General features: G+C 37.7%; 1 protein-coding gene across 2 annotated transcripts; it reads left to right on the forward strand.

Annotated features, from left to right (window-relative positions):
• The first annotated feature begins 7,156 nt into the window (after positions 1–7,156).
• LOC117973258 (complement component C7-like) lies at positions 7,157–22,759 on the forward strand. Of its 2 annotated transcripts, XM_059007829.1 has the most exons (19): positions 7,157–7,321; positions 7,353–7,855; positions 8,917–8,978; positions 9,369–9,444; positions 10,356–10,497; positions 13,217–13,355; positions 13,887–14,025; positions 14,412–14,549; positions 14,662–14,905; positions 16,039–16,152; positions 16,941–17,107; positions 17,477–17,705; positions 18,143–18,314; positions 18,671–18,758; positions 19,280–19,412; positions 19,771–19,959; positions 20,393–20,489; positions 21,199–21,383; positions 22,019–22,759. In XM_059007829.1, the coding sequence occupies exons 2-19, from the start codon at positions 7,850–7,852 to the stop codon at positions 22,201–22,203; spliced, it is 2,505 nt and encodes an 834-aa protein (XP_058863812.1). In that variant the 5' UTR covers positions 7,157–7,321; positions 7,353–7,849; the 3' UTR covers positions 22,204–22,759. The 2 variants fall into 2 exon arrangements, with proteins under 2 accessions (XP_058863812.1, XP_034780842.2); XM_034924951.2 differs by having other exon boundaries at positions 7,157–7,855.
• The last annotated feature ends 926 nt before the right edge of the window (positions 22,760–23,685 follow it).

Consider the following 23,685-nt stretch of genomic DNA (forward strand, 5'->3'; position numbering starts at 1 on the left):
GGCTATTGATCTCCCATTATCTTAGTTTGAGATGGACCTGTTAAGAGTGGGGATTAGAATGAAAAATGGCTGTTAACCAGATTCACTCTTTAACTTTAGACTGCTTAAAATATATTAGGGGCATTTGTTTTCCTGTGATGGGTAATCTATTGGAGCTGAAGCTGTTTTGTAGTTTAATCGTTTATCCAGAGATTTGCTCTCACAGCTATTAACATGTTTTCTTTTTTATGTGCAGAGGGCAGAAGGGTCCTCTTCCAACATGTCCTCCTTTTTAAAGCTCTTGGTTAAATGACAATATCAGCAAGTGTTACATGTGCAGTGAGATTTCTGCATGCTGTTGCTACTACATGTTGTAATGCTAAATTTCATCAATCTCAAAGCAAAGAAAGACTGCTCCAATGTAATACAGAAGTCAGTAATATGTTATTGAAATACCATGACTTAATAAACAGCAAGGACAGTATATCCCTTCCCCTTTACAAAAACAACAATTATGTAGTTACTGTGCTCAATTTCAGGTGTATTACAGAAGGTAAACTCAGTGCCCTGTACTTCAGCTTATGGTGCTGAAAAAACAGCTCCTCATACGAAAATGCCAAACATAAAAACATATAGGCAAGCAACAGTGGCATCTCAAAGTCATATGGACACCTCAGGATATATTCAAAAGTCTGAAATGTAATTTGATTGTAACGATTAAATAAAAGTGCATGAGTTGAGTCACTCTTTGATAAAGGGGTTACATCACCAATGCCTAATACAATAGAATTTTGGAGTGGAAGTTTTAATAAAAATAAAACGCTCAAATGAAAAATACATCTGTTAAAACAGTTATAATTATTGACTGGCCTGAGCCAGATTCTTTATTTTATTCATGTAAAATTGTATTCTGCTCAAAAGCAATTCAATTTCTGTTTAATTCTGTGATTTAAAAAATAAGTTTTGTTCTCTTGTCTTGCTAGTCATTAATCGACTCTAAAAGCCAACTGCTTCCCGTTTGTGACTAAGCTGAAAAAGGTTACCGTAGGAATTAATTAACAGACTGTCTTTTCCAATCAGTGGTGTTTAATGTCAAGACTTGCACATTAAATTAAAGCTTGCTGGCTGTGTATTTGGTCACAAAGCAACTAGAAACAGTCTAGGTCAGTTTTTTTTCTTTTCTTAGCAATAAGCCTGCTTCAGATATATATTTCAAGAGTGTGTTTATATTTAAAGAATGTGTATTGAGTGTAAAAACAACAAGTGAAATAATAAAGACTTTGTGTCTGTACGTACAGTATGTGTGTCTTTCATTCATTCAGTATAGCCTCAGATATGTCCTTCCACAAAGAAAAGCAAAAACTGTTTTACAAAGTGACCTAAAAGACATTAATGTCCGAGTTGTGTAGCATTGAAACAAAGACTGAACTTGTTTCACATTATAATAATACAAATATAGCACACATACACATAGAACATACGTGCAACACTCTGTGTGGACATCACATTGACTCTCATTATATTACAGCTGCAATTCTTAACTCAAAGCCCCATCCCCCCACCCCAATACAACTCTTCAAAGAGTGAAATCAGAGGAAGAATAAAACGTTGAGATGATGTCAGAGACAATGTATTTTTAACATATATGATTCTAAAATAAAATGATTTGCCCATTATTGTCAGGTATGCTCTTTAGCTTTTTAGGTCATTTTACATTAGCAGTGTCTTCGGGGGTGAAAGAATGTTACTGCTTGCAAAGCATATGGGTAATGATAGGAAAGCAAGCATTGAAGGGGTGGAGACATTTTCACTTTCCAGGCGAAATGACCAGGCTACCTGAAAGTAATGCTTGCAAACAGAAATTACTGTTTACTATCAGACATCATTCTTTTAAAATGAAAATACATTCATATACTTAAATTGCTTATATATCCTATAGGCTTGATTTAAGAATCTGATTTTAAAGGTCATTATTGCAATATATTTAGCAAAAGAATGCCAGCTGGTTCTGATTATCAATTATTTTTGCTCCCTCGAGGGCACTCTGTTTTCAAGTCCACTGAGAAATACTTCTGCATGTTTTAAGTGCCAGCTTGGCCAATGCAGTAGGCATAATGATCACTCTGTATCCCTGGCGGAGGGTCAGCACACCCAAGTTGTGCCTTAACAGAGTCTCTGGATGACCCGCATATTCTATCGCATCCCTGCCACAGGTTCTATTATCAGACAGAGGTGAATATGGAATCCTTAACAGCGATGGTGGGTTTCCAATTATTAAAATAGCCACCCTAATTTACAGTGACATAAAGTACACTGAAGGGTAAACAATGGAGGTACTGCAAGAGGGAAACAATGGAGCAGATCTAGGATTTCAATTCGCTTTTTAGCTGAAGGCAACCATTTGAGGAAATGATAATGGGACTCTAGAGTAAGGGAAGGTATAAATAAGGTTTAAAAAGTAAGCTAAAATGGATGGCCCTTTACACATAATGACACATATGACTAAAATGTTGCTGCATGAAATAGTATAATACTGCAGATGACCCTTAGATGAAAGACAGCTGTTGTATCTATCCTTCCACAGTGGAAATTACTACTCCTTTCTTTAGGGTCCCATATTAATCTACTGGATATTGCCTGCATGAGGTTGCAGGTGTCAGAATTAAACAGAGACCAGTAGATCAACAGCTAATCTAGCTTTTATAGGCACCCGTGGCACGCAATTGTCCAATTAGAGGTAACCCGGTCCCATTTCAGACATTTTAAATGTGTGTTCAGGGACAGCCAGCAAAGACATCATTTGCTATTAGTTTGAAGAAGACAAAAATAGCAGAATGCCATTGTCAGTTTTGTCATGTATTCACCTTAGCAACCAGACTCAGCTGTCTGGATTGCTTTACTGACCATGGCAATCGCACAACATTGAAGATAAGGAAATACACAGAGGTAATTACACTTGTTGAAAGGTTGTCAACACACTGAATACAGTAATGCTGCTTTATAGTTTCCAGTTTCCACAATGAAGGGAAAAGTATAGCACTGAACTTCACAGATGTGAATTTCAATACATGACAGTTTTGATTTCTGTTGAGTTTTAAAATTACACTGCTTAACGGTGTTTAAGTTCAAGCTTTGTTTAGAGAAAAGCCATTCAAACATGCATAGAACTGTGCCTGTACTTTGTGTACTGTAGGCCTATATTTTCATCATTTTACAGCCGAATAACCCTGTTATATATTACAGGTTAATGAATAACAGTATGTTATTTGTGGCTTGCAGAAGAAATGGACTCCACACTTCTTCAATGAGCCGCATGCCCTCTCCTAGGAAATTTGCACTTAAACCTCCACACATTTATTATTAAGCAATTATACCACAGGAACCTTTACCATGACACCATGCACCTTCACTCAACAACAATGCAGTGGCACAACAATCAAACACAATGGCTCTGACTAAGTGGCAATTACAGCATCAATGTAGCTTCAGTGGTATTACTCACTGATAGAATGGGGCCACAGGGGGAAGATTTACATTTTGTGGAGTTGTACCAAGGTAATAAAATTAAAACATCTGACTATGCATGTAAGTCTCTTGAGTGTATTTGTGTCTGTAAAAAGTGTGTAAAGTCGTGGTTTAGATCTATTGAACAGACCCCGTGTTGTGTTAATGATATCGTTTCATTAGGGTTATAAACTGGTGTAGCATTACAGTAGTGATCTTGACCCAATGAGTCTTAGTCTAAAAATGAAAAGTAATTTTAATTGAGGAGAAAAGTATCAAAGCTCCTTTACAATACAAAGTGACATCAGTATTTTATCTCAGTAGGTGGTGCTGTTTGCCTTAAGTAAATGTTAGCGCAACCTAAGTCAGGACTGATCAATCTGAAATCCATATACTCACTGTATTAACAGTGTCTTGAACTCCAAGAAGAAAAATCTCCTATTATATATAGCTGTAGTGTTTCTCAGGGGAATAGAAACTTCCTTTCTGACCCAAGACTGAGCAGGGCTACTGGTTTCAACTACAGTGCCAACATAAACGATATCCACAGCAATAGCAATTGTAGCATTTGTTTTACACATTGCACTGCATAATATACTCTGATATGAAATGGTTGAGATGCCATACAATCACTGACTGCATTGCTTGTGATTCTGAAAACAGTTTAAACCCTGCCGCCTTTGTTTTCGGGCTGCACCAATAGTGCATTGCTACCCAGAACCAACCTGAGACATTTTTATGTGATAATATATTCTGACCCATTCTATATATATATATATATATATATATATAGTTTGGAACACTGCAGGTAGCTCACAGAAAAGTTACATTTTCACCTGGGAATTGCATAAAAGAAGAAAGAAGAGATCAATGAAAATGCATAAATCATTAGAGAACATGATGATCCAGTGTTTTCCTAGCAGCAATTCTCCTGCAGCTAGCATTCGTACATGTACATGGACAGTGATGCTGATGCTTGCAATATGCTTGTAAATGTATTATCAATGACATTTTAAATAAAGGAAGACTTTACTGTACCTCACTTTATTAAAACAACATAAAATAATCTATTCCCACCATTCCCACAAAAATCTGTCATACTTTTTGACATTCAATTTCTCTCTAATCTATATCAGATATTAAAAGATCATGATAGCTCTCTGTTGCCCTCTACTGGTTGAAAACACCTTTTTTATTTATATATATTTTTTAAATAATCCGAGAATTTTTCGGAGTATATTTTACATATATTAAAACAGGGATAAAATCGATCAAAACATAGTTTTTAATTGAAACATCAGTTAAAATAGTGGGAGAAAAAAAAACTCAGTATACACACTTTATATGTGGAATATGATGCGTAGCAGTTCTGCTTTTCTGATTACGTTTAATGTCCCTGGCATTTATGATGAAGCAGAATCTGTCGAAGCCACGTTTTCCCAAGTTATCTGGTACTTTGCAAACGTTTGGTCAATCGCTGTGCTGATGGAAATAGTATCTACAGAAGGTATGATCATGACATCAGCACAAAACAAGCAACGTTTATTCGCCTTGAAATCATTAAAAAAAAAAGAAAAAAGAAAGAAAATTGACAGAACTGGGCAGTGCAATCCATCGGGACGCGTCAAAAGCATCACCATTTTCTGTCAAATATTTACGATTAAGATTGTCGGCGTTAGGCAATGTTTCCCTAATGGACACCAATACACACCTCTTTGCAATAAACAGTGGCTGTCCAGCAAAGCACAGAGCTCTGCCAAACCATTAACACAGCCATTCTGAGCTCTATTTTATTAAAACGCGTGTGAAAGGGCTGGGATGACTGGGATTACTTTTGGAAAATAAATAGATGTTATAGGAAAGATGGACTGCACCTAAATAGATCAGGGGCAAGCAGGCTAGCTGATAACATCTGAGGGAGATTTATCACCAGAATCATTCTGTCTCTGTCACAGCTCCCATCTGGCGTCGGGGGCCCCGTGCGCTTGCCGGGGTTGCCCGGTTACTGACGCCGGCCCTGGCTATTATTTTGCTATTTGCTTAGTTGCTGTGATGTGATAGATATTAAAAGCTAAGCACTTTTATTGACAAGTTCCCAAAACACGTCATAAACACTTGGACATAATTATTAGTAAAACTTAACTTTCTGTTTTGCCTTTTGTAACACAACAGCTGCTATTGTTAACTTTGAATGTCAACAAATGCAAATTATCGCAATAACTTGGGCGAGGCTGTTGCTATGACTTTTTTAGGCAGTTACATTAATGCCAGGCTAGTCGCTGCACTTTCGATGTCCCGAAGCAGGAACACTTTCCTTTAAGGGTTTTAACTTCTCACAGAAACTGCCATTTGGGGCCCCCTGGCGAGCATGGCAGGGGCATCCGACACTGTGCCCCCCCCCCCGAAATGACGCCCCATGGTGCAGACTATTTTGAATTATTTATAACAGAAAGCGAATACGTGTGTTTCTGACGAGATTCACAAATACTTTTTTTTTTATTCATCAGTCCCAAACAATTGTGTCATAAATTATATATTAAATAAACAGAACATAAAAATTACCACATTTGTTAATCAGATTATTCTGCCTTTAGTTTTATTGCAACTGTGGTGCCATTCAGTACAGCAAAAATTGTTAACCGGTACTTGCGCTGAAACCTCCAGACTGAAGGGGTACAGTTTAAAACAAGGTTGAAAACCACTGATATAGACCATCTGTTTTCTGTTTATAAATGACCAATCAAGGTCATGGAGCAAGAGATCCTCTTGGGGGGATTTTAATAGTGTTTTGAAAAGGGTAGAAGAGTATCTGCCAACATTTTTTTTTATTACAATGCAATGTTTTTTTTAAAAGATGAATATAAAATACATTTACTGGCATTTTTATATTTAAAATAACCTAACCCTAACTCAATGAAAAAGTTCACATTATTTAGAGCCAGAAATAAAACAAATTAAATGCTAATGCTTTATAGTTAGTACCCCTCTTTAAGCAATTATTATTACTGAAGTTAGGATACCAATATCTAAGCTTAGACTCCATGTACACTAGGACAGTTTGGGCTGGTCTACACTTACCAGAATGCATTGGGGTATGATTTGAAAAGTACTGTTCCAAACTGTCCTAGTGCACATGGACATGATACAATAACCCTACCAATACACAAACAGCTGTCTAGTAGTCAATCTCTTATTCTAACCTTCCAAACCATAGCAGCCAACAGCAAAGGCACCACAACTGATTACAAAAAATCCCATTCCCAGTACTTGTTTTGCAGCTTCATGTCTTCATGAGGATATTAACAGTTTGAACAATCCTATAATATCATCTTTAATCCATTATTGTGGTGTAGTTACATCTGTTCATAAGATCCAGTTCAGTTTTGACAGATGGGAGTTCAAACAAGCCTTCCTCTTTGACGTATTGCTATTGGCTTAGGACACACAATTTAGTGTTATCAACATAAATGTTATTTTTACAAAGACAAGTTCCAGAAACTTGATGAAAAACATTTTCTAGATAACATTTACACATTCTCAACCCCTGGACGACCCCTGGTGTCTGGAATTGTTCAAATGTCACTTCTCGTAAACGAGATGAATTTGCTTCATATTATTACAGTTGCCAATAAACTGAAGCGTGCCCTTTTACCAGAGTTACAGAACTTTGTGAAAATGAAATAATGCACAACGCGGTGCATGTGCTGTCAAGGGTTGACAAGCTTGTGCAATAAATGTCAGTGAGTGGCAGACTCCCTCTCCAGCCGTTTCAGAAGGTGCTGCCGTGACTCAGAGCCGTTTCAGAAGGTGCTGCCGTGACTCAGAGCCGTTTCAGAAGGTGCTGCAGTGACTCAGTGCCATTTCAGAAGGTGCTGCCGTGACTCAGAGCCGTTTCAGAAGGTGCTGCCGTGACTCAGAGCAGTTTCAGAAGGTGCTGCAGTGACTCAGAGCCGTTTCAGAAGGTGTTGCAGTGACTCAGAGCCGTTTCAGAAGGTGTTGCAGTGACTCAGAGCCGTTTCAGAAGGTGCTGCCGTGACTCAGAGCCGTTTCAGAAGGTGCTGCCGTGACTCAGAGCCGTTTCAGAAGGTGCTGCCGTGACTCAGAGCCGTTTCAGAAGGTGCTGCAGTGACTCAGTGCCATTTCAGAAGGTGCTGCCGTGACTCAGAGCCGTTTCAGAAGGTGCTGCCGTGACTCAGAGCAGTTTCAGAAGGTGCTGCAGTGACTCAGAGCCGTTTCAGAAGGTGTTGCAGTGACTCAGAGCCGTTTCAGAAGGTGTTGCAGTGACTCAGAGCCGTTTCAGAAGGTGCTGCCGTGACTCAGAGCCGTTTCAGAAGGTGCTGCCGTGACACAGAGCCGTTTCTTCACAATGAAGGTAAGATTGTTTTATTGTTCTCTGTTCTGGCCTCCAGCAAAATGTTCACAGGCTATCATCCAGGTCATATGTGAGATTACCTGATTTTATTCTGAAATGGATCCAGCTGTTGTCAGTCTGTTCAGAATTGAAGTTTTTTGCTCCAGTGTAAAATGTCTCCATGTCTTTTTCACAAAACCAGAAAGAAATAACAATTGCATTATTTGGTGTATTTACCGTATTGTTTTATTAAAAGTGTAATACATTTAATAGTGTCTCTCTTGTCTCTCTTAGAAAAAACTAGGGCATTGTACAATGGAGCAAAATCTTCTGTGATGTGATTCAGAGCAACAGTTGGGATTTAATATTAAGACTTGCCTTTGGAAATGCTAAGAGCAGGGAGTAGCTGTTAAAGTTTTTTTATACATTATTTCATGAACTTTTGGTTAGAGTTGGATAATAAAAACAAGGTGCTTATCATGAATATTCTATAGAGCACGGAATATCAGATGTAAATAGTCAGATAAAACCAAATATTTTCAAAGTTCAAATACATATGAATATCAGTATCCTCGAACCTCAATATTGAAACCTGCCATTGTAGAACCAAATTAAACCAAGTCAGTGAAATACTGTATTAAAAAAATCAAAGCTTAAATACCAGCTGTGAATCCCATCACAGAAGATTTCTTCTTGTACAATGCCCGTTGAATGTCATGTAATACCAAGTATAATTTTTTTTTTAATACAAGTTAACTTGAGAACATAGCCATATATATCTTAGACAGATCTTCACATTAAGCTGTAGTCAAAGTTAACCTGACCCGTCCAGGGGATCAAAACATGTGTGGCACAAAAACGAATCAAACCCTCATCCTGCACAGCATGCATTATTATTATTATTATTATTAGTAGTAGTAGTAGTAGTAGTAGTAGTTGTAGTAGTAGTAGTAGTAGTCGTAGTAGTATTACTATATTTAGTACAGTTCTATCAGGTGTCAATTGCTAAGCAATCCAAAAGGGAAAACTTAAACAAATTCCAGGTTTACCTGTACCTTGCTTTCTGTGTTTGTCTTTTGCAGGTCATGGTGACATTAGTTCTGTATGGCCTGGCTGGACTTCTTCATCTTATTTATGAAGTTGGGTAAGTTCTTTTTTTTTTTTTTTTAAGGTACTTCAAAGATTTGGGATGCTGATTGGTCAGGTCTGTACAAGAATTCACAGCCATTGCTACAGTATGCCTGAGCGTACATTTACTCTATAGGAGACGCTATAGGAAATGTTTATTTAATTAAGATCTGGTAATGATGTGTCCTCCATGAGACTGTTGTATTAAAATGAATTTAAAAGGCTGCAGTCTTTTTTTTTTTGTTAGCAGCTTACTTGTACATTTACAGAATTGTAGATATTGCGAGTGTTCTGCAGTGTGGTTACAGAGGACGACACATCCAGCTAGATTCAAATGTAATAGCAGGACTTACATGGGGTACACAGACTTTGGTGTATTTTGAAACACTAGCTTGTTTATTTACAGCTGTGTAAGTCCTGTGAATTGCCAGTGGACTTCATACAGTGACTGGTCAGAATGTGATGGTTGCACAAAGACTCAGGTAAGGTAACAAAGCTTAAGTCTTGACAACAAATATTAGTAATTCAAGCAAAGGAACCCTGATGGGATTACTATCTCTAGTTGACCAATGTGCAATGCACAATAATAATATTAATAATAATAATAATAATAATAATAATAATAATAATAATAATAAATTGTTGTGATTAGAAACTGGAAAACAGTGCCTGTTGCTATTTTAGTCATAGAAGTCTTTAAAGTACATGTTTAAGCTTTTCTTCAGTTTGAATATTTGTAAAGCCAGATATTGCAACTAAACCTGCTGTGTGGAGCTTTATGATTGGTGGATGGAAGTTTAGAGGTTAAAGGAGATAACCCAAGTTGTTACCAAATGGGCTGTTTTGCAAGCCAATTCACACACATATACATACTAGGGATCGCTCACAAAGTCTGTCTCAATGTATCTTTCATTCGTTTGTTTGAAAGGCTTTGAGAGAAGTCTTGTTTATAAAAGCAGACAGCAATTACAGATAAGAAAAGATTCCAGATCCTCACATAAATAGGATGACCTGAGAGCATTTCCACAGGCCACGTGTACGTTTTGCTCACAAGCTCTCGAACTGAGCCCTTATTTATTTCTTTGTGCTATTGGAGAACCTCTTTAATAACAACCCCCAATTGATATCTCGGTTGCCACGGCAATGCCATTCTTGGCCCACTCCAGTAGCCACATTATAGAGATAACAATGTACGAACATGTTCAAAAGTTAAGGAAAGTTAGTCATATGCCTTAAAAATGTTTCCGAGTTTACCTTTCAACATACATTAGCCTTAGAGCGTTTTACTTGACACAGAAGTATTCATCTGTTTTGCTCTGTTACAAAGTATAAATCAGCTTTAAAGTTTTCAGAGCAAATTGTTTTTACAGTATTTTTGTATTTGATTTCATAGACACGCAGACGCACAGTGTTAAACTATGGTCAGTATGGAGGAAGCCCGTGTTCAGGTGAGCCAGTTGAGAGAAGGGCATGTGTGCCCACAAGAGGGTGTCCAATAGAAGATGGTTGTGGAGGCAGGTTCAGGTGTTCCTCAGGTGAGAAGGATTAAAGACACAATCTTTAAGGATTTCTTTAATAAATATAAATGTAACCTCCCTTACTGAATATATGTTAATAAACTTAATACATAAGAACCGTTTAAATATATTTGTGAGTTATTTTCTCTGAAAGGAGAGGAAAAAACACAATGAAGTTTGCAACAATTACTGTAACTGCAAAAGTAAATCATGTCCGAGTAGTTGGTTTGGTAACTTTTTTTGGGGGGGGGGGGATGTGATGTTCTTTCTGAAAAATGTTTAGATTGCTGGTGAGAATTGCCCTTTCTTCCCTAATGATGATTGTAGCTCCTAGCAGCCAGACCAGTGGAGGTTACCGAAACCCCAGTTCCCCTTATACAAGAATGGATTCATAACCAAATTTACCAATACAACCACCAGATCACCCAGTTTAGTACCTTCCAATTACCAGGTCCCACTACCTGGAACCAATTAACCTTCCCACGCAGATACTTTATCCAGAACAGTAGGCCCCAAGTAGTGGTGACACAACGACAGAACCGCTATTAATGATTTTTATTTCGGTATACAATTTATTATTCTAATTAAAATTCAACACAGTAAAATGAAAATACAAGTTTCAAACATAAAATTCTTACAATACTAGCACAGGTCTATTAAATTAGCAGCACAGTCAGAAGTATAAACAAATAGTTCATGGCAAAGAAATAGTAAAGATTGCAAATGTGTTTCAGTGTAATGACAACATATAAGAAAACACTGAAAAATCAACCAAAACTAAATCACACAAAACGCAGTGCACTTCAGTTATCAAATCAAAGCAAAACAAAAGTGAAACACAGCACACAAACTATAACTTAATATTATCCAACGTGCTCAACAACTGTCAATGACTGAAACACGTGTACAATACCGTCCTAATACCTCGAACAGATCTTCAATTACTGTGGCTAAGCCAACTTTAACTATGCAGTTCAAAAGAGCGTAACAAGCTAGAGTTCATTTATACAATCAAACGCTACACGAAAACGGAAAGGAGGTAAAAAGCACTATCTTCTACTGGCCCATTTTACACAACAAAATACAGAACTTAATAACTGAATGAACTAATCCACGGAGCCAAGACTCAGTACGCACCAGACGATACCCAAATAATAACGTTTCTCCGAATTGTTATATCTCCACTCAAATCACACAGTATTGGTTATAGGTTCTGTACTCTGTCGCCGCTTTCTTACACAACGTGTACCCTTATGGAACAAACATATATTTTTAATATATGGTAGAAAAGCATGATCCTTATACTTTTCATATATAGAAATGGGCCCCTTTTTTATATATTTAAAATATATGGGATATATTTAAAATATATTTTAGTCTGTAAGCCATATATTTATTTTATATGGATTACAGACTAATGAAAATATGTGGTGCACCATATATTTCCAACATATAAAATAAATATATGGATTACAGACTAAAATATATTTAAAATATATCCCATATATTTTAAATATATATATATATATATATATATATATATATATATATATATATATATATATATATATATATATATATATATAAGAGGCCAATTTCTATATAACGTTGTTAATTTGTCTCTGTGCTTGGCATGTCCATTTTATCCAGCACAGCACAGGGGCAGCTACTCAGTACTAATTGTATTGAACGCTTGCGAGGCGGGGGCGTGTCCCCAATCGACCACTCCTAGATTAATCTCATTTACTTGTAAGAGGGTATAAGTAAAGCAATCATGCAGTTTAGAACAGTACACAACTTTTAAATAACAGAGTGTGACAAAGTGGCTGAGTGGCAACAGATACAGGAGTGATGCAGTGCATGAAAGAAGCAGACAGATAATTGTAATCCGGTTTGGAAATGTTTTTATTGTATTTTCCAGGTCTGGCGACCAAACAATAATTCCCCGGCAATACACACCAATGTGTACAGCATGGGATAATAACACAGGAAAAGACCCAAATAATAAACAATATCTGCCCCACAATAATACAAACACGGTCACCAGTCCTGGGTGCGTGCAGTAGCGCTTGTGGGGGGTGATACAAGTTTATATTTATGACAATGGTGAAGTGTTGTCCGGTTTAGTGCTGGCCCTTGGCGACAGCTCCGGATCTGTGTTAGCCGTCTAGTAAATGCACAAGACAAGATAATTACAAGACAAACAAACAAAACACTCACGGTACTTTCTACGTGCAACAGGGTCTCTCACAGTCCTTCTTTGTTTATTTACGCAAACCAAAGCGAAGGAGTAGATTGCTATTCTCCGTCCCCTTTTATGCTGTCACACATGACCCCTTGGTAAACGAGTGCAGCTGTCTCTACAATCTGCAGCTGCTACGTCATTTCCCTTCTGGGTCAATATGGTCCTGCAACGGAGTCTCGCCTTCTTCCAGACTGACCGACTTCCCGACCCTGGGAAAGAACTGTCAGGCTAGCCTGTCCAAAGAACTCTACTTTCGCTGCTTAGCGCCCTCACAGGACGGGAGGGAGATTTACAACCAAGATTCATTATATTTCTGTTATTATATTCATTATAAGATTCGTTATATTTTCTACCCAAATGAGGGCTTCAATCATAAAATAACGTTTTTTTTTTCTTTTCTTTATTTCATCTACCTTTGTTTAATTAATTGTTTTCGTACTCTAGAAAATTTAAACATGTGCAAGTTTCCTGAAACCTCTTTTGTTCTTGCAGGCCAATGCATCAGCCGGTCACTGGTGTGCAATGGGGACCAGGACTGTGAAGAAGATGGTTCTGATGAGCAAAGATGTGAGGAAATGAAGAAGTGTGACAAAGATCAAATCCCCCCCAAGGCTGAACTTACTGGTGCAGGGTATGGCTATACATTCACCTTTGAACAATAAACAAAAATAATAAAATACAAGAAAATAAAACAACACAGTTGGTTAAATTTATCTTCCAAAATGCCATGGGTCAATATCAGTATAAAACTGTAACCTATTCCTGTTTGCAAATTCGGTTGCTCAAGTGGACTCAAAGTTACTGTCCAACGACAAGCCAGTTGCTAAAAAGATTATTCTCACTTAATGTGTATTTATTTATTTGTTTACTTAACCAGGAAATGTACCGATTGAGACTGGGTTCTCATTTACAAGGGGGTCCTTACTCCTTCCATAAGGCTAGCTTCATATTGCATCCCAAAAGCAAAACTGATGCATTTTCCACAATGGTATATTTGAATATATGGCCACAGGAGGACATAATAAATGAATCATTGATAGCTCACACCAGTCCTGGCTCTCTGCAGATTCATTTAGAAGAGAATATATTCTCTTCAGCTTGTTTCTCCTGCATGATATTTTTGTAATTTGTAATTCTGAACTGTCCCTTTTTCCATTTTTAGATTTGATATTCTAAAGGGTAAGGTCAGGAACAATGTCATTAACACAAAAAGCTTTGGTGGACAGTGCCGGATAGTGTTCAGTGGGGACCACAGATATTTCTACAGACTGACACAGAGTCTCCAGAAATACACATTCCAGGTGGGTTACTGTAGTCCACAAAGCCTCTTCAGTAAATGTATCCATTTAACACAATGAAATTGAAAGGTTACTAGCTTTTTCTCTAAAGGACCACAACTTAGCTGAATATAAAATTCCTTAGATTGCAATTTTCAGATGTGTCGTATGTTGTACCTGAATGGCTTAGCCAGCAACGTAGGGACTGCATTGTCTAACGAGACAACAGACATGCATCAGGGCCCAAAATCACTGAAAACTTTGACACAGTAGAAGACACACCTGCCTCACTGAGGCCAATCTCAAGTGTTTTGACCAGTGTATTTCCAGAGAGGCAAGAGATAATAATAGAGGGAAAATAAAGACATTAGTAGAAGTGACAAATAAGTAAAATGTGTTTTCTGGTGCAGGTAAAAATCAAGAATGATTTCAGCTACGAGTTTTACAGCAGCACTTGGTCCTATAACAAGCACACATCAGACATCAAGAGGTCAAGCCATGATGGTAATTACGATCACACGAGTGATATTGCACTGAACAATGAGAAGGTAAGATGCACCACTTCCGAGTCTTTCTATTGTCAAGCCATTTTCCAAAGATGCCATTTTTGTGGTTTTAATTACGATAACCTCATGACACTGGTTCATTTGTGCATTTCAGAGCCATCAGTTGATGATTATCAGGAATGAGGTGGAGGTTGCGCAGTTCATAAACAGCCCACCAGAGTTCCTGACCCTCTCGGAAGTCTTTTGGAAGGACCTGTCTCTCCTCCCAGTTACTTACGAATACGGCGCCTACCGCAAACTCATCGAGAGCTATGGAACTCACTTCATAAAGGAGGGCTCTCTGGGTGGGCTGTATAAACTTGTGTTTTATATGGATTCTGAGAAGATGAATCAGAAAGGTAGACCGCCCATTTCATATAATATGTTACTGTAGCATTCTAGAGGGGGAGGAACTTTGCTAGAAAGAGAGAATAGAGACTGACATGGTCTGGAGCATTTTAACAAACTCCCACAAGCTTTCTTTGTTCGTACTATTTTATGGTGTTTGCAGTCATTCTAAGTGGCCTGGGATATTTTGCTCCAGTCTCATTTTGCTCTGAACCTGCCTTTGAGCTACTTTGAGATTGTCTGGAAAATCCTAAATGCCGGCAAAGCCTTCCCCATTCTATTCAAACCAGGTGGCATTGACTTTTTAACTCTGCCCACCCCTACCTGCTCTACAAATGAGGTCTGAATGTGCATTGAATGAAATGAGGAAGACCGTCAGTGCCTGTGAAAAAAAAATGTGAACAATGTTTTTTAAATATATATGTTATTAATGGTTTAATTACTAGCCGTTGCTTCCAGTTTTTTAACTGTTTTGGTGGAGGTTAATGTTGAGGTTCTGCAACAATGAATGGCAGCATAGATACTGGTTTCACTGGGGATTACAGTACCTTGTCATATACAGGTAAAGCTGTTTATTCCAAAAAGCTACGAACGCCCCCTGTACCACATTAAATCCCCAGAACAATCAGAGTCTGTACTGGCAATATAATTATCCTCAGAGTGTTTATACACTTTATTCCTATTTGTCTGGTGGACTAACTTACTGCTTACTCCATAAATCAGTGTTTTTGGCCACAGTTTAGACAGATGTTCTTGGCAAAAATAGTAATCTGGATAGTACAGATAATTCTCACTCACCACTCTGAGAATCTTAAGCAAAATGGTGCCCAGATCAACTAATCAAACCCAGGAAACAACTCTAGAGGTTCAGTTTTTATTTGTATCTGCATCAGTTCAGTTTTCCAAGCTCCTCCAGAATGACCCTTGGTTTACTGTGTGGAACTCTGAAGACAGTATGTGAATTGGTCAACAACTGTAGGTAGGCCCTTTCATTATTTTGCAATATGATGTAGAAGAAAATGTAAGAACCACAATATAAAGTGACACCATAAAAATGTGAAACATCACTATCTGTATATCTGTGATGTACTTAGGGTAGTTTTCACCCAAACAACCGGATTTTCTTTTTTGTTTTTCAATAAAGGTATTTCCAACACAGATGCTGAGAAATGTACATCTTCTAGCTCTAATTTCATTTTTGTAAGTGTGAAACGCTCAGAATGCAACAAACTAATTGAAGCTCTCAAGACTTCTCAAGGTAAGCCGTAGTATAACAGCTGTAGTAATAGTAGTAACAGAAGGAGAATCATACAGTATGTTCGTAAAAAAAACACCCACTGATGTTTCTGAAATAAGTAAGCTGTGTTAAGCTGTTAGAACAGCTGGAGATATGTAAATGTAGACACGCTATTGATAAAAGGACATGACAGAAATGTGGTTGTTCAACCCTATTTTTAAGGGCCCACAAGTTTCTGGGGGGGGAGTACTATGTAAATAGCACTGTTTTGGATCTGGTAATGACTAATTTAGCATATTTGTTAAGCTTTGAGTAAACCCATGTGTTTCAAACCCTGTATTTTCAATGAAAGGCACTGAAAACTAGCTTGCCTCTGAGCGAGTCATTGCACCCCTTGGATTCGCTACAGAATTCTAAAGACATGGGGCTAGACTCTCAAAACTTTTGACACCAATTGTCATAAATATTTCAGAATCGAAAAACACACTCACTTGATGACATCTGTATACAGTGCTGTCACTGGGCTTGATTACTTCTATGTGATTTAAAACAAGTTTCCTGAATTCTTTTGTGTATTTCTGTGCTGAAGGGATCTCCCGTGTGTTCATGTGGTCCTATTGAGGGTTCTAAAGATTAGACTTGTTCAGTTCATCTGGCTACTGACATACTGAAGAAATATCTGAAAGACATTTAGCATTGCAAGCTTCACTTTTCTTTTCTCTCAGAGCCATGTTATTTTCTAAATTACAAAACAAAAATAATAATTTAGGAACAGCTTGTTGTATCATGTCTCTTTTTTTTCTTTTCAGGATATGCGTCTCAAAGAATCTCTGGTAACTCATCTACTATTGGAGGGAGTGCTGCTTTTTCATCTGGGCTGAATTTCTTGGAACTGAACAATCCTGCTGGGAACAGTGAACGATATGCCAGCTGGGCTGGCTCTGTGAAAGACAATCCCAGTGTCATCAAGCAGAAGGTTAGACATCTTTACTATTAAGATCACTACCATACACTTTACTGACTGCCCCGAAAGAGCTGTGCTCCTTGGCAGAATGGTTATCATTTATTTCCTGTTGTCACACAGGCTCATCACACCATGAATAGTGGTGAATTATGTAAATTATGATACAAAGAATAATGTATACCTCAACAAGGCTGTAACTGAATCAGAAAGCACATGGGGTTTATTCATGTCACCAGAACCCAGAGAGGCACATTGTAGTATTGCTTGTTTTGAAAAGCTGATGTCAGAGAACTGTTTCCTGTCTTGTCAGCAAGTCTAATTTAATGTGTTAGGCAAACAAACTAATCATTTTGCATTGTGTTTCTTTTTTTCCCCCTGTAGCTGACACCTCTGCATGAGCTGGTGAAAGAGGTGGCGTGTGCTTCAGTGAAGAGGTATAACCTGAAACAAGCGATTGAGCAGTATCTGAATGAGAATCACCCGTGTAACTGCAAGCCCTGTCAGAACAATGGCCTTCCTGTGATTAAAAACACCCAGTGCAACTGTGACTGTAAACCAGGCACCAGTGGACTTGCCTGTGAAAAAGGAACTCCTCTGGAAGAGCAGCCAGGTTGACTTACTAAGATTAATTTCTATTGGACCTCTGGTTTACTATATAAATAATAAATGCAGGAGATTAACAGAAGCCTCAAAGTGTTTGTTTTAGTAAACAACTGAAATTAAACCAAATTTAGGAAGAGATAAAAACAAATGTCCAACAATGGAGCTTATAGGGTCGCTTTTGGGAGAATTTGTCAGTTCCAAGTAAGTGGGTGTCTATTCAATTGCAATAAATTGTGGAGGATCTACACACCACTGTTTAGATCATTTAAATATGACCTTCTATGTACTAGGCTTTTGAAAATCAAGCATATAACTGTGCATGCGAGTCGTTGACCTATTTTGAACATTAAGCAGTATTTCATTGTTTAGATCAATTGAAAAGACGCTGCAGTCTTTTAAAGGAAATAAAGAAGCCTATTGTAAAGGAGAACTGATGTCTTTTAGGCGTGATTGATGGCAGCTGGAGTTGTTGGTCTTCCTGGAGCTTCTGTAGTAGAGGTCAAAGGTCCAGAGGTCGAAAGTGTGACAACCCCAGTCCCAGTGGGGGTGGAAAGTCCTGCATTGGGGAGCACACAGACTCCAAGCCCTGTGAGGATGAAGAAGTGGAGTATCTACGGTGAGGGCAAAAGAGAAAGTGATAAACAAAAGATTAAGAAAACTAGCAATTAACAACATGACTAATTCATGTCTTCCTGTAAAGTATTCCTATTTAGAATAAAATCAAATCAAAGTATGACCTTATAAATTTGTCAAAACTTTGGTACATCACCCTACTGGAAATTTAAGAAGCTTGCTTAACTCAATTGGATCCCACTTTATTGTACTGGTTTCCTGCTGAAAACCCAGCTGATCTATCCAAATACAGCCCATTTACAACAGCTTGTCTTTTCATTATTTTCAGTGTAAAAGAGATCATATTAGATCACTGCAGTAAAACAGTTCTAACGATTCCCTTATTTTTTCCTTTTCAAGTGAAATTGAACCACATTGCTTTGACACAACTCTTGTACCCGTCAAGTCGTGCCAGTCTCCCCCTCCACTCATTAATGGATTTGTTCAGGTATGGGTAACAACACTAGAACCACATAACGCAGCAATATAATTCAAAGTGTCTTAAGCAGTGACAAAAAAATATATACTCCATATTTACTAAAAAATATCACTGTGGATGTGTTTTATGTGAATGATAATGCTAAACAACAAAGGCAAAACGTACATTTGAAATTAATACCACTCCACTCAAAAGCCATCTTTGTTTCTGTTGATATGTTATAAAAACCTGTACTGTCACATGTATAGATTTGACTGAATGACTGCCCCTCACCACTGATACCTTTGAAGATATCCATTTGCCTCAAAGGTTTTTATTCTGGAGGTGAAAATTTAAAATATATCAATAAAGAAAGTTAAACAGTGGAGGTTTCATTTGGTTAATTCTGATTGTCTGGGGCCTGAAGATTTCAACTGCTGTTTTCCAAGCTGGGAGGTCTAGAATAAACAGCAGCTGAGACCTCACAATGTTTGGTCAGATCAGATCTTTAAAGGTAAGAGCCACCTCTTCTGTTTTTGTTTTAACCATAGGATCCCAAAGACCTTTACCCAGTCAGCAGTAAAATTGTGTATTCCTGCATAGAAGGATATTACGTTGTGGGGGATCCTGTAGCAAAGTGTGGAGAAGATCTTCATTGGCAGAGATATCCTCTTCATTGCCAGAGTAAGTATCGCCGTCATCGTCATTAATTGAACATCAGTGTGAAATCAGACTCTTACCAGCTTACCATTACAGAGGTGCCAATGTTGGGTGAGCTTAAAGAGTGACGCTTTTGCTGAAGAATGTATGTCAGTGCTGAAGGTGCACAGTAAGATGACAAAACCAGGAGGACAACTATTAAACTAAGGAAGAGATAAGGAGAGCCATACTGGACGGCTTCCATATACATGTTGGACATACGGCAAACCCATTTTATAGCTTTTGTTTGTTTGTTGTTGTTGTGCAAAATGATCATGTTTGCCTGTGGTGCTTAAACACCGGGATACCTTCACAAGTAAATACTGTTCTTTGTTCTTCACAGGCGTGGTCTGTGGGCCTCCGACTCTGCAATCTGATATCACTGGCACTCCCTGGAAAACAAGCTATGAGATAGGAGAAAAGATTTCTTTGTCCTGCCCACCTGCAAAGAAATTGGAAGGGGCTTCAGAAATTATGTGTGACTCCAGTCTAAACTGGTCACCTAAGTTAACAGGCATACAATGCAAAACAGGCAAGAAATCAATTGAAAGAGAACACACTGAACTGCTGATAAAGTATTTTCATACAGTATTCAAGCAATAGAATCATAATTAGAGTGAATTACTGTGTAAGAAAGTCAGCCTCCAAGGTAATGCCCTTATAATTAGGGATTTAAAAAACATTAAACAGTGCTGTTTATTTCTATTTTAAACATTTCAATTCCGGTGCTTCCTGAATGTGGTTATGACAGATATTTACACAAACTGCGTGTCCAAAACATTCTGAACTCCTAGTTTGTGGCATGTTTAGGTTGTGAAGCAGTAGAACACACCTATACAATTAGAACATATCCAGAAGGACTCTTTTGTTAGCCTGTGTGTTGATGAGAGGCAAACCATTGTTTTGTTACACAGTAGTACCAGTCATAGTTCACACAGTATCCCATGACATTTGATTTATTTCAGTGTCACGTGATAACCAGGAAGCACAAGGAGGCCAGTGCCAACCATGGCAAAAAAAACACAATTCAGAGTGTGTCTGCAAAATGCCCTACGAATGCAAGTAAGTTCTTGTAGAATTATATATATATATAATATATACCGCTAATCCTATCTTTGTATTCTTAAAGGTTGCATAAAAACAAATAACCGATGAGACACACTGTATTCATGTTAAAGCATTTGCTCTCAAGGTTTATGGTGCGTAAGCAGGCTTTACGGGCAGGCATGTTGTACTAAAGAAAGTACAAGGCTTTTAAAAGAAACAAAGTGAAAACATGAAAGTGTGAAAAAAGTGATGAAGCCCCTCTGTTACACAACTTTTCTTACTAAACGTATTTGTTAAAATTCTAAAATGAGCATTAAACGTGCCGAGTAAAAATTATGAACAAATATCTGTAATGAGTAGGAAGAATTTTCCAACTGCGAGGCTTATTGCTTGTTACATATTACTTATTTAGCCCTTCACACAAGCAACGGGTCGTCTGCACACTCCTAGTTTTAATTACTTGCAAAACTATTTTGCCAATAACATTGAGTTTAATGTGATCTAATTGTCAGGTGTTTTGTATAAGAAATAAATCTCTCTACTTTCATTACTACTTTACTGTATATAAGTCTATACAGTATATCGTGTTCTTAAAAATCTATCATCAGTACACTGATGTGTATAAAACAGATTAGACATTATTCTTCTGTATGTTACACAGTTTTTCAAAATATGAGTCAATCTGTTTTCTGCTATCAACCACACTGACACTTCCTCTCCCCAGGTCCTCTCTGGATATCTGTGTCACAAATGCTAAGACTGGACGAACAGACGCCCTCACAGTTTGTAAGGTCTATGCCCTGGAGTGCCTGGGACGGTCATACACCCCCGCTGATGAGAGTACCTGCAAGCTTCCAGGCTTCCAACCCAAGCCCTGCCCTGCCTGTCAGCTGTGGGAGAAGTGTGATGGTATGTTATAACATGTACAGTAATCACGGCAAAAGGTCTATGGGCTATGTCTGGGAAGCGGATTTGCAAAATAATTTTCTTGCATCATTATTTGAAACCAATGGTTTAACTGCATTTTCTCTACAAATAACATATATAGCATTCTAGAAAATGTGCTGGACCACCAATGCTGGTTTGTGGTGCCTGGGTGATGGAGCAAATATTGCCTGTTTGAATCCACTAAGACACCTTACTAAGTACCTAGATATACATGATTAGATAACTGCCCTCTCTTCATAAACAGGATATTAATAATATGTTCTTCCCTCAAAAATGCAGTGAAAACTGCCAAGACTGGTACAGCATTCAATCTGATACCTCTTCTCACTTTCAGAAGTTTGAATTAAAATACAGAACAGATTTTCTGTTCTTTATTAGAATTAATTGGATAACATTTTTGTCCCATTACTTATGTAAGAGAGCTAACTCATTCAAATATTTGCATATATTCAAAGACTGGTAGATTATCTACAATGGTGATTTATACTATTGTTTGCACTGTGTATTATTGGAATTTAGGTACTGAATTGTGGCATTGTGTTGAGAGATTAAAATCCCTGTCCTCCCAATACTGTACATTATATATCTGTTCTCAGAGCAAACCAACATATGCACATGCAGAGGAATTGAAGAATGCACAGAGAGTGGCAGCAGTATCTGTGTCCTTGCTGGAGAGAACCATTTCAAACAGACAATGTCTGAATGTGAAGCGGGCGCGAGGAGATGCAGAGGAGAAAACATATCTGTTGTCAACATCAGACCATGTGAAGCACAAGAGTAAAGGGTGCCACTATTTACTATTGCCTCTGGTTAGAATGGATTTCCATGTAGTTCACTTAAGGGCCTTTTTCTTCATATTGCATTCCCTGTGATAATAGACCCACTTTTTTGGTTGTCATATACCACAGAATAACCTACACTGTAGATACAACTTTGTTGCAATTATATCTGTTGCTACAGAGAGCTATGTTAGAACCCAATTTGTCCAGACTGATCCAGGACATTGTATTAAACCCTTCTGTATTAGCATAAGATAGCCCTGTAAAGTCTTGCTTGTGTAGAACTTGAACTTCTTATTTGCATATCTCCTCCCAAGTAGCAGGTGGAGTCTGAAGTTTTTCATATGATTGATAGCATGGCGAGAGTAGAATTGCCTTCATGTCAGAACTACTTATTGCTGAGCACTGACTGTGAATTCTGTCATAATAGCAGGGTACTTATATCTTACTCTGTGCCTGTGAATTTCTTTGACTCTGTGTCGTAAGAGTTGCATTAAGAATGTCTTGTACTAACTGAAAAGCACCTGAAATAATAATTAAAAATATATATATATTGGACTTTTCCTGTGTGTGTGTGTGTGTGTGTGTGTGTGTTGTTTATTCAACGATGAATATTACACCATATAATCCTTTATAATGTAGTTTATTGACTAGTGGACAATGTTGGAGGACTTGGACACTCCTTCGGTTTGGATACACGTTTATTAGCGTTCATTTCTGAGAGAAATTGTTAAGCAAACACTGTAAATGTATCCTTGTATGAAAAATGTCAACACAGCAAAGGTTGATATAAAAAGCATGTTATTTGGAAGCTATGAAATATTTGATAGTCTTTACATCATTTCTCAACCTCACAGTTTAGAGACACAAGAGGAAATTTGAAGTGCGACAGAAAACAGAAAATACTGATTAGAGGAGAAACCTAAAAATGGAGTGAGGTAACCAGTGGAGTACCACAGGGATCAGTATTAGGTCCTCTGCTATTCCTAATCTACATTAATGACTTAGATTCTGGTATAGTAAGCAAACTTGTTAAATTTGCAGATGACACATAAATAGGAGGAGTGGCAAACACCGTTTCACCAGCAAAGGTCATTCAAAATGATCTAGACAGCATTCAGAACTGGGCAGACACATGGCAAATGACATTTAATAGAGAAAAGTGTAAGGTACTGCACGCAGGTAATAAAAATGTGCATTATAAAATATCTTATGGGAGATACTGAAATTGAAGAAGGAATCTATGAAAATGACCTAGGAGTTTATGTTGAAATGTCTTCATCTAGACAATGTGGGGAAGCTATAAAAAAGTCCAACAAGATGCTTGGATATATAGAGTGAGAAGTGTTGAATTTATATCAAGGGAAGTAATGTTAAAACTTTACAATGCATTAGTAAGACCTCATCTATACTATTGTGTTCAGTTCTGGTCATCTTGCTACAATAAGAATACTGCTGCTCTAGAAAGAGTGCAAAAAAGAGCG

This window comes from Acipenser ruthenus, chromosome 1, assembly GCF_902713425.1.
Source record: "Acipenser ruthenus chromosome 1, fAciRut3.2 maternal haplotype, whole genome shotgun sequence".
Taxonomy (NCBI): Eukaryota; Metazoa; Chordata; class Actinopteri; order Acipenseriformes; family Acipenseridae; genus Acipenser; species Acipenser ruthenus.

What these genes read in the sequence shown, in the direction of transcription:
- LOC117973258 (XM_034924951.2), top strand. An exon ending in CATCTTATTTATGAAGTTGG is followed by an intron (nt 8,979 to 9,368) that starts GTAAGTTCTTTT and finishes GTTTATTTACAG; the next exon opens with CTGTGTAAGTCCTGTGAATT. An exon ending in CCAGTGTCATCAAGCAGAAG is followed by an intron (nt 17,108 to 17,476) that starts GTTAGACATCTT and finishes TTCCCCCTGTAG; the next exon opens with CTGACACCTCTGCATGAGCT.